General features: G+C 43.4%; 1 protein-coding gene across 5 annotated transcripts in view; it reads left to right on the top strand.

Annotated features, from left to right (window-relative positions):
• The first annotated feature begins 514 nt into the window (after positions 1 to 514).
• The window catches only part of sptb (spectrin, beta, erythrocytic), a 44468-nt gene continuing 33160 nt past the window's right edge, over positions 515 to 11822 (top strand). For 2 of the 5 annotated variants that reach the window (XM_070841978.1, XM_070841976.1), the window contains exons 1-2: positions 515 to 802; positions 6199 to 6470. In XM_070841978.1, coding sequence (XP_070698079.1) covers positions 6323 to 6470 — 148 coding nt within the window. In that variant the 5' untranslated portion in view covers positions 515 to 802; positions 6199 to 6322. Of the gene's footprint in view, positions 803 to 2100; positions 2173 to 6198; positions 6471 to 9162; positions 9725 to 11822 lie in introns of those variants that run through there. The other 3 variants (XM_070841979.1, XM_070841980.1, XM_070841977.1) reach the window with 2 other exon arrangements.

Raw genomic sequence — 11822 nt, 5'->3', positions numbered from 1 at the left:
TTTATTTGGTCTTTGCTTCTTTGTGAAATACTGCATGGATTTTACCTCACCGGTCCTTGAACAGTAATTTAAATGAAACCATCTGATGCGAAGGGAAGTCACTGGTTTATTTTTAACACTGCTTTTAATTTAGCTTTAGTCTTATTCTGCAAGCAGTTTACCAGTGCACTAAAATGTACCATATTTTCTACTGAATTCAGTGGAGTATAAGTCTTACTTCCTGTCCATCACATCATCTGACAGGTGTTCTTCTCTCTGGGTGTGACTGATGGGCTGCCTTTGTAATGTGAGGATCTCTCTGCAGGACTCATGTGCAGACCTCTGTTCTCTGCTCTGCATGTAAATGGCACGCAGAGGCAGCAGTGGAGGTGACATTTCTGAAGGGGTCTCGGCGGGTGGGTGGGTGTTGTGTGCGCGATTAGAGCCCGGTCGGGGCGGGGTGGAGTTTGGGGGGGGGTGGGGGGTTACACAGGAGATCAGAAGTGTCTCTGCCATTTAGAGTCACCGGCTCTTGTCAGGAATGTCCGTCCCCTGCGCGCACAGATCATGTACTGGATGCGCCCACTTTATTTTTAACCCGGCAGGGTGGGTCAGTCGCTGGCTTTCGGGAATGACCGTGGAGCGCGCGGCGCCTTCAGCCCCTTTCCCTCGCCCCCCCTGCAGGACCGTGCCCTCCTCGCGCTGTGGAGACCTCCGTGCGCTCTGACCAGGACCCCGCTGCTTCAATGGGATTATAATTGGTTTATTGGCAGGGAGAAGACTCAAGATAAACACTTTGGGACAGGACAACATCCAGAAGCAAGTGAGTGTAAATTGAAGGCACAGCTAATTGCGCCATTGCTATATGAAATTATTGATCTTTGGCCAAATAGTTCCTGTCACCGGTCACTTCTGGCTCATTCCATTTGGACTACTGGTGTTTGTCTTTGTTTGTAATGGAGTTAAAGTTTCCTCCAAACCACCTGTTAGAGCTGCCATTTTAAATAATGACGTGGTTTTCAAAAGCTTTCAGACTAATTATTTATTTTAAACAAATGTTCTCCGCTAAAAAAGTCGGCATTTAAAAAAAGAAAAGAAAAATAAATGTAGCCACATCTTGGTGAATTCTTGAGTTATCGGTTTGTTATCTTTAACTGTGAGCAGGTCGTTGAAAGTGCGCACAATGACGTCAGTGCGCGTGTATGTGCGTCGCTTTCCAAAAGTTGTTTCTAAGGCTGAGAAAGTTTTCAGATCATTTACTGAAGTACAAGTATTATTACTGCTACTACCAAAATGCTACAGTATATCTAAAAGAATAGAAGATGCCACTTATTATTATTATTATTATTATTATTTAGTTGCTGATGATGTTGTGGTTGGTCAAGGTTATTTGCATGTTTTGTGCATTCTTAAGTACTTTATACTTACAATATTTCCCAATGAGATATAGTGGATAGGAAGTATAAAAATGGAAATACTCATGTAGAGGTGCCTCAGATTTGTTCTTAAATACAGTACGTGAGTAAATGTGCTTACTGACACTCCACCATTGATGTTAAACTAAGCCAAAATGCTTTCCACAGCTGCATGTTTTCTATTTTTCCCTCTCAAAGCGTCCAACAATGCTTAGTCCATCCCTCTGATTGAGAGCAGCGTGGCGGCTTCTGAAATAACAAAGAAATAAAATGTTCCCAGAGCAGAGGAGACGTCCCCCCTCATTCCCCTTAAATGGACAAGTGTGTCGCCATGTCTGGACGAGCAGGAACTTTTGTGTAAACACACTCCAGGAATAGTTTACTATCGATTCCTCACAATCTCTCAAAAGATCAGGCTCAGTGTTGTTGCAGTCAAAACAATATTGACCTCAACAAAGGGACTGTTTTCACAGCTCGTGTGCATAATCAATGTCCAGTACGGGTAATGGTACACAGAGTGCTTTCACGCTCAGTTTCCACTGTGTTTTCCCTTTTATCTTGTTAAAGTACACAAGTAGTAGTTAGTCTGACGTTGGCTTTGGCTGTTTGAGTTAAATCTGCAGACTTTGTCTCTCAATCCAGTAACTGTCAGCCCTCCCCTTCTCCTCCCATATTGATCTCTATCCACTTTGTGTTTATGTCTCAGATTTACTGTCTGCTGGACCACAGGCCTCCCTCTCCTCTGTCCAGTTGCTGCTGCTACAGTTTCACACACACTGTAGGTCACACACACATCTCGGCCGCACCCATCTCTTCTTTCACTCCCTCCATCTGACTCTGTGCTGCTCAGAATAATGTGCTCACCAGCCAGCTAATGTGTTGTGCTCCTCAGAGTGCATCAACAAGGAGCGAATTTTCAGCTGGGAGCTTTGTTTTTAAATTTATCATTCAACTCAGGTGCTGATTTGAGGTTTTACATCATACGTATTTGTTTACGATGTTCTACAGGAACAGCAAAGGAAGGAAATGTGTGCAGTAATTAAAAGCACAAGCAGCGGAAAGCTTATCGTCAAAGAAAAGTTTTTTTTTTTCACACCTCAGAAACAAGAAATGATTTTGTTTATATTGTAACTCAGCAAAAAGTAAAGTAAAAATCTCATTCACACCTTTTAATCATATTTCCAAAACCTTGCGTACAATGCTGCATTCACAGAAATCTGAAGTCATGTCGCGTTATTGTAATGCAACATGAGTTTTGACGAAGAAAACGTAATGCTTTGTTTCAGAGGTCAAGCAGCACTTGGATATCTGGAGAAATTCCAGCCGACATTTTAATTATCCCTCTTGACATTTGTACAACGTTTGAGAAATTATCCAACACTTTTTGCTCACCAGCTCACAATGTGCAGCTATAACAGTGTTAGATTTACTGGACCATGTGCTGAGGACTTCATCTACTGCAGGCCATAGAAAGAAATACAAAAGGTGCCAAATATCATTTGTCTTATCAGTAACCTTTTGAGTTTTTCGGCAGCTATTTGGACATAACATTCAATTTCAAGAATGTGGACTCGCTCCTCGCTGGAGAAACAGCTCTTAAGGATGCCAGCGCTGGTTTGTCTGCTGGCTCAATTTGTCCCACACTTGCAAGACTTTCCCATCAGCCTCAGCTGCGCTTTGTGTTAAGCGCTAATGTTAGCATGTTGAGAAACTAAACTAAGATGATGATGATGGATCGTAAACATCATACATACTTAACATTAGCTATCGTGCAGTAGCATTTCTTTGTTACACAATCACCATTAGCAGCTGTTGTCAGTATATAAATGCCTACACCAGCACATGAAGAAGGACTGTGTGTGTTTGGTTTATTGATGCTCGTGGATCTGAGTTGTCTGGTTGTTGTTTCCGGTTTTCGTTAGAGATTCTGTGCACAGACACAGAGACTCAGTGTCCAATGAAAACTGACACTGAGATATGTTCCATATTACTTTTTTGTTCATTAGCATTTAGCTCAGACCACCGTTGTGCAGCCTTGACGGAGCTGCTAGCTTGGCTGTAGACTCTCAGTCTTGCTTTTCATAATTTAGCAGTTCAGCAGTTCAAAGACTAAATTATGAGTGTAGTCGTCGTGAAAATGATTAAAACATTAGCTGATAAACAGTTGTAGCCTTAGTGGATACGGAGTGGCCTTCGGTAATGATTCTGGACAGTCCTCTTTTAAAGGTCTGGTTCTGAACCAAGCATCCACTTACAGTGTAATGAGTCAGTTTTCAGCCAAAATGTGAAATATCATGAATTTTTAAGAAACACCTCACAGCTACAAGCATGCACAGGCCCTGCTTCAGCTCACTGATAGCCCCGCTCAGCGCTTTCTATCACTGACTGCATCTTACTGGGCATTTTTAGACTTTAACTCTGCATTAGAGGAACTTAAAGCTGACAGGGTGACCTGCTGTGAGTGAGCAGGTGTGTAAGACTTCTGCCTCTTGCACAAGGACACCACAAGAGGACACCTCACTATCGACAGACACATACACTTGCTGTGGCAGGCAGTGAACTTTCTGTCATGGCCCTGTCTATAAGCAGGAGGCCCTAAACAGGGCCCAATACAATATCACAGAGCATAAGTCCCAGCTCACACACTTAATTTGCCGCGGTTAGTGTTTGGTAGCTAAGTCAAATAGTCAGTCAGTCAGTCCTCTGATACGATTAGAGTCTTATAGGTTTTGTATACAGCTGACAGTTTGTGGGTACGTGCTTGTACAGTTTGTAAAGAGGGTTTGTGCAGTGAGAATGCGCTGTGTAGCAGTCCCGTCCAGGTTGTGTGTGAGGCGATAAGGGGATCCCCAGTGGTGGGTGGAGCATCCCCCGGCCGATAACAGCCGTCTGCAGAGGGCTGATACTGAGCTGGAGGAGGAGGGAGACCTGTAGGATGCCATCACTGTGCATCACTGAGGGCCTCTTCTCTGAACGCACCGGAGGAACATCATCTGTGGGCACACTGTGAAGGCATGTCAGCAGTGATGGAAATGAACTTACTTGAGTACATTTTTGAGGGACCTATACTTACGTTTCCCCCGTTTATGTTATTTTATATTTCTATTCAACTACATTATATTTTCATTATATTTTCTATCTGACTGCAGAATCGTTTACATTAAGTAGAGTGATTGAGTAAATGTACCTTGTTACTTTCCATCACTGTAGAATTATACTTTAACAGTATAATAAATGCAGATTGTTTGCTTTATCTCTAATTTTAGGATTAATGTCATCACTTAATTCTTTGACATGAAAAATATTCAACAATTGTTGTATGCATTCTTAGTCAGTGCCACAGGAGGACACTGTCAGGTTCTTTTTTCTCTCCTCTTTATGCGCTACATTATCAGCACAAGTTGGATGACCCGCCTCTCTTCGCCCCACGGGCTTATTTTCTCACAAATACTCACTAATGGAAACGTGCAACCACACACACACACATGCAAACTCGCAGTTCAAACTACGTGAGCTGCATCATTCAAAAGAAGGTGCTTTCGTCATTTTCTGCAGTACAGAGGGGTTGCCCTCCCCCCTGTGAAGCATGATAAGAGAGCTATGCTGCACCCAGATAGAGCTATCTGAGCGGTTACCCTTCACCCGCCATTCCACACAAAGAATACACAGACACATTGCAGGGTGACAGTTGAGCAAAGTGACACTCACAAAATGGAGATTGTGAGGGCCAGAGGAGCTTGTGGGGCCAATATGAAAGCTATGATAAGAGAGATTTCTGTGAAAAAATATACCTGAGCACCACATCTGAGACCACATAGATTCTTCAAATTGCCAAACTGACATTCTCATGACAGACAGCCCCTCCCCAATGAGACTAATAAATTGAAAGTTAACACAGAAATGCAAACTAAACTGCATCGAGAGAGTTTTCCTGACAGAGAAAGCTGGATTCAGCATCATTTTCCTGTTTTGTCCCAACAGTAGGACTACGACAAACTATTTTCTGTATTTGTCCATAAAACACCAGAAAACAGTTACAAATGTCAATTACAACAATGTCCTTGACACCAAAGTAATGTCAAACAGTCAAGTTTACTGTCATGTAGATCAAGCAAAGGTGAAATTCTTACAACTTTCTTAACTAGAACGTTGACAAGTGATTCATTGAATAGCTAAATTAAATTAGATTGAATTAAATTAGATTAAATTAAATTAGATAATAGTAACGATAGCAATTGATTAACTGACTAATTGTTGCATGGAGAATCAATGAGAGAGCAGTATATGTTTATACTTAAAGCCCCCCTCCATGTTTTAGGACGTTAAAATACTCTGCTTGAAATAATAATTTGTGTCTGAAAAGGTCTTTACACAAAAAAATTAAATTATTATTTTATAAATTCTTAAAGTTATATCTACTCCTTCTCCGTCTCTTCATATTCTTAGAATCTATGAATATGTAAATCACATATTGGACCACTGTTATGATATAAAATCATCTTGTACAGTACAGTCAGATTTAAGGTGAGTACAGAAAACCTTTCCCCCTGCTGCACATGAATGTGACAGATGCCTTCAAGAGTCAATCTCTGCACATAATGAGGTTCAATCATCCAAGTGAAATAATAATAAGCAAATCACATTTCTGAGCAGAAGGGACCCTTCAAATATCATCAGCTTATATGTAGAATTCAGGTATAATGTTGTAAAAGTATCAGTTTCAGTCTTGTACTTGTTGAATCCCAGTTAATCGTCACAATCAATCATAGTAACACCTCCAACCTGTCTTCCCCCTCTGTTTCAGACTACCTCTAGAAAACCAGGTCCATCCTGCCATTTTGTCTCCTCCACTCATTTCCCTACACACCCAGACCACCTGAGGACGCTGACGGCCGTCCCCTCACCTGCTTGCCACGCTGGCTACCGCCATGACTTCCACCACGGACTTTGACAATGCGGAGATCACACAGCAGTACAGCCACATCAACACCCGCTTCGACCTTTGTGACGAGGAACTAGACAATGACAACAGCTCTGCCAGGCTGTTTGAGCGCTCGCGCATCAAGGCCCTCGCAGGTGAGTGCATGCATAGTAAACAGGCTGTGTCCTTTCTGAGGCATTTATGTGACAGATTTTTGAGATGACAGTGCCTCTTTTAGAGTGTTGGAAGGGTAGAAAGGATGGGCTATAATGGAAGTCTCTTTAACTTTGGCAGGCACTGACCTTCACTTATACTCAGTCAAAAAAGTACAAAATCACACTGCAGGTGATCTTTAATTTTACTCCAACGCTCTCAGCTAGAACTCTGCAGCCTGTGTTGTGTATGTGTGTTTGTGTGCGCATGGTTCTCGTAGTGTCACACACCCCCAGCAGCTGAGCCCTGACACCGCTCCACACCCTCTGCAAGTAACTGGGATCACTTGCACATTCCCAGAATGTCCACTGTCTGACCGATCTGGACAGCTGCCCCGTCCGTCAGCCTCCCATAGCACAGATCTCTGGCATTACTGGCTAAGCTGGTAAGCTGTGACCCACCTGTGGGGCGGCTGCCTGGGGTTTTAAAATAGCGGTGTTTCTGTGGTTGAAGGAAGCGTAATAGAAAAGGGGAGCGGAGGGTCACACAATGTTCATTTCTGTAAAGCCGTAGACAAAAGAGAGGTCAGCGACAAGGTGGTAAAACATGAATGCTGCTCTGTAGGGGAGGGACTTCTGGGAAACACTGGGTATCATTAAAAATCATTTGATACTAGTGCAGATATGATGCCTGAATTTTTACATGGAAACTTTTTTTGATACTTTACTTGACATGTTTTTCTACTAACCATTTTGTATTTAGCTATTTCAGCTATACAAGAACATTTCCTGAGTAAAAAAAGGTCAAATTTAGCAAACTATTTATATGAGTGATAGTCCTCACAGGATAAGTCTGGTAATGTTCTATATATTCTATATTATTCTTGTTAACAGGTCACATGAAAAGACCAAAACCAGAAATGACTTGATCCCACCAGCAAATATTACCTAAATAACCAAAACCATTTATAGTTTATTCCTTTGTGTCACTGATCTTCACTGTTGTCCGGAAATAATTAAAAACACATTAATGTCACACATACACACACACACACAGTGACGTTTGTTTTGAGTCAGTCACAGATGCACCATTCTGCTGCCGTAAATACTAGTATAGCATCAGATATGTATTAATCCACAGCTGAAAATAGTCCCCAACAAAAACGTTATTTACTGCTGTTTGAGTAATGTTTGCTAAAAACTACAGTGCCCAGCTGTTTTAGTGAGTTATTGAGTCCTTTAAATATTAAATATTTAACTATATATTTGCTTCTCAAGTAACAATGAAAACTTTCATATAAAGAATTGTTTAATTGAATTAAATTAGTTCAGGTACAGGCCACTGATGTCACTTGCATTATACATTTCCCCGTCGTGGGACTAATAAAGGAATATCTTATTTTAGCTGATTGGCATCTGCTGCTTCATTCATGCTTCACAGCCATTGCCTCATTCATCAGTTGCTTGGCTACCAGCCGACTAGTACCATCCAGTTATCATCTTAAAGGTGTTTTATTACCGCTGCATCTCACTCACCCATCCCAACTTTCCCTTTGTGTGCTGAGTTTTAAGCATCGTTGACTTAACTCAGATCTAAGGTTTGTTCTCCCTCAAAGAACAGAGCGGTTCTTCCACTAATACTAACTTTATAACCGTTTCCTATAGATGATCTTGATTTAAGTGGCGATGACTGAAATAGAGAGGCAATTTCAGAGTGCAAACACACTGAATGGATGTTGTTAAAAATGTAATATAATGAAAATCATTACAAGTTACAATCAAAAACTGGTCTGAACATCCAGTTTTCAGTCTAGTGTTTTCAGTGTTTTTGGCCTCCCACACCTGGGTGGCCAAAATGTTTAAAGTCGTGTCCAGACCGTTTATCTGGCCGTGCTCTCACCACTTTTCTCGCTGTCTCTTTCTGTCTCTTTAAGTGATGGAGGCTTCTGTGTGGGTGTTGGTGATATTGTGTTAGAGTGCTGCTGCACTGATGTTTCTGTAATGCAATCAGTGTTTCCTGTCAGAGAAAGAGAGAGAGATAGAGAGAGAGAGAGAAAAAGAGAGTGGTAAGGGAGAGAGTGGAACGTGAAGAGAGAGGCAGGAGATGAGAGAGGCTCTGAATGATGACCGCTGCTTGTCAACTCAGAAACATGCACCCAGATTGCCTTCAAAGCACATGCAGAACGTCTTGAGTCTCCACCCATTTACACTGATCCTCACATAAACCCAAAATAAGACACATTCCTTTGAGATAGATGGTTTTATGTTGGATTATAGGCACAGGAAATCACGACCATACATTTCGCATTCAGCGATGACACGACTCTGTGGGAGTGTTGGGCAGAGGGAGGGAATCGTGTGAGCATGTGGACTCGTCGAGACATATTGTATGCATGGATAAGCTAGAGAAACCACTCTGAACTGAACTGAAGGCTGCCTGAGCCCTTGTGCTGCCTGAGAGTGGAGGCATAGCATCATCACGGCAGCAGTGAGGAGAGACTGAGAAAGGAAGAAGAAGAAGAAGAAGGAGGGAGGGAGAGAGGGAGGGAGTGAGGGAGCAGGAGTGAGCACAAGAGGGATCTGGAAAGGAGGACAGAGAGCCAAGAGACAGAGAAGAGGAGAGACGTGGAGTGCCAAGCTCCTCAGCCGGCTCCAGGCTGCGTGTTGTTGTTGTTGTTGCCATTTGGGGGTCAAGATGAGCAGCCCGTGCCTGCTGCGCGCTGCCCCCATGAGCCAACCCCGGCTCAGAGAGGTCAAGATCAGCCTGAAGGCCAGCAGCAGAGAGACCACAGCCATCCGGAGCGGCGGCGGAGGGGCTAAGGAGGCAGCCAGCCGGCCCTATGCGGAGAAGGAGGCCCCCGTTCGGGTCAGCACGAGCGGCAGCCGGAGCAGGAGCACCCCGCCGGTCCACCGGGCCCAGAGACCCGAAAGCAGGAAGACGGCGAGGGGAAGCAGCAGCAGCGGGAAGCACCAGGAGCCTGAACACCACCTGGAGAAGAACGGCACTCTTCTGCATGTCCCGCTCGCCGTGGCCCCCGTGGGACTCTCCTCCTTCTCTTCGTCCTCTTCCTCGTCCTCCTCCTGCACCCCCAGACGTCAGCGGGTCTCTCACCCTCACCCTCACCCTCCACCCGCCCTCCACTCCTCCTCCTCTTCCTCATCAGCGAAAAGTATGAAGCGGGCACGCTGGCTGAGTTACAGCACCTCCAACATCTGTTTCAACTCCATCCTGGATGGACGCTTCAGGCAGTTGCAAGGTACAGGGTCCTGATGGAGGAGCCGTGTGTGTTTGTGCGTCTGTGTGTGTTTGAGAGAGATCCTCTTCTGCCTCACAGCTGAGCGAGACTTTTCCAATCACACTCCCTCCCTTCCCCAACTTGTGTTTGTGTTTAGGCCAGGATGGAATCACAGGGGAGGTTGGGCTGTGATGTGAGAAAGTGTTTGGTTAGTTTGTCACTCCATTGTGACTACTGGAACAAGGCAGCAGCAAAGAAATCCACAGCGGTGGACCTTTTATTAAACGTATAGGGTAGTCATTTATTTATTTTCAGGAAGCTGTGGTTCTGCCCCAATTGTTCACTGACTTGGCTTTGAATAATTCATAAGAAAACTCCTAAAAAGGTTGTGATGTTTTTCCCACCAAAGCCATTCATCGGTAGCTTGTGTTGTGCACTCTTATGAGCTTTTTTTCTTTAAAATCACAAACACATTAATCATTTTACGTTGTCACCTCTTCCCCATATGGCCCTAACCCTTCACAAACTGTTCCAAAGATCAAAGCTTTCATGTGTTTTGATCCCAACCTCCTTTTTTTCCCAGAATGATTTCATTGCTGGCATTAAAAAAAAATGTTCAGTCATTTTCTCTGACTGTTTAACTTTTCTCTGCGTGTGTTATTAAGGTTTTAAGAGAGCAGTTTGCCGTCACTGTGGATTTTTGTTAGCTATGCACTATGCAATCCAACTCCCTGATGGCAGGAGTGCATTAGTGAGAGGAAGAAAATGGAGGAGACGATGCAGGAACAGAGAGGGAAACACTTTTTTTTTTTCCTGCCTCTGCTGGATTTCAAGTATTGACGAATTCTGAGGACTGCAGAGGGAAGTGATACATGAAGCGGCAAACTTTTGAAGCTTGTACGGAGAGAAGTGTATTGATCCACCACTTGGATTTCATGAAATTTCATTAACTACTAATTTAACTGTTATTAGAGAGATATGGTCAAGACGGCGGTAGAATCAAGTTGGACAGAACAACAATAACAGAAAAACATTAGTAATGAATAGAGGAAGAAAGGGAAAACAGTCAGTGTTTTGGGTTATTGATTTCAACTGTTCATCCATGTTCTTATGTCTCTCTTGGAATTTGACACATGCTCAGTGGTGTTTCTGCTGCTGTTTATTCCACCTCGTCCAGTTGTTTTTTGTGACGCATTAACCTTTAACATTTCGGCTTTTCTCAGCTCTGTCTGCACATCTTCCCCATTATTTTTGGGTCCTAAATCTTCTCCTGGTTGCATTCAAAAATACGATCTCACCCATGTGTTTGACGGACTAATTACTGTGAATACCTGCTCTGTCTCTACATCATCACTTTTCAGTCCATGCATTCTCCCTCTTGGTCCAAACCTGGCGCCTGCATTACCTACAATTCAACTCGATTGCTGATGGTTTGTTTCTGATTCAGGCGTGGTATGCTAGTAGGAGCCGATGTAGCCTCGAGTCTTTTTTCAGTTTAACCAGAGAGTGGGCTACAGAGTTCTGCTTAACACAAACTTCACAAGTCTTCAGCCCCAACCAATGCTGACTCAAGTGATGTCACTTAAGGCTTTCTACAAGATTTTTTTTACATTTGCATTAGTCCTTTCCAACACCTGTAAACAGACTTTCACAGCATACCCCTTTAATCCTCTTGAGTCAAAATACTGGTCTGTTTTACTCTTTACAATATCAAGAAACCTTGACAGCCTGTAATGCGCTCTAATCTGATGTTCAGCAGTTGCAGAATGTGAATCCATTTAGCAAATGCTGAGACAGCTCATCTTAGACAGAAAATATGCCTTAAAGAAGCGTGTAAACAAAGCTAACAGAGGAGATGTTTCATCTAAACTCCTGGACAGCCCCGTTTAGAAAGACATGGTATCATGGCTGCAGGGCAGGTAGCATTGGCAGTGGCATGACTCAGGCATGTAGCAGGGGGCTGTGGGACCACTGGGCCCCATCCAGTAAGAGCTGACTGTGGAAAAAGACAGATCAAGCTGTATACAGGGAAAATCCATCAGCATAAATAAGTCATGGGGCTAAGTCAAAGAGTGGATGGGAGACTACAGAGTAAAAGCATGTGAAACAGAGGAATGTT

This window comes from Pempheris klunzingeri, chromosome 13, assembly GCF_042242105.1.
Source record: "Pempheris klunzingeri isolate RE-2024b chromosome 13, fPemKlu1.hap1, whole genome shotgun sequence".
Lineage (NCBI taxonomy): Eukaryota > Metazoa > Chordata > Actinopteri > Acropomatiformes > Pempheridae > Pempheris > Pempheris klunzingeri.
This window is presented reverse-complemented; position numbering and strand designations above follow the sequence as displayed.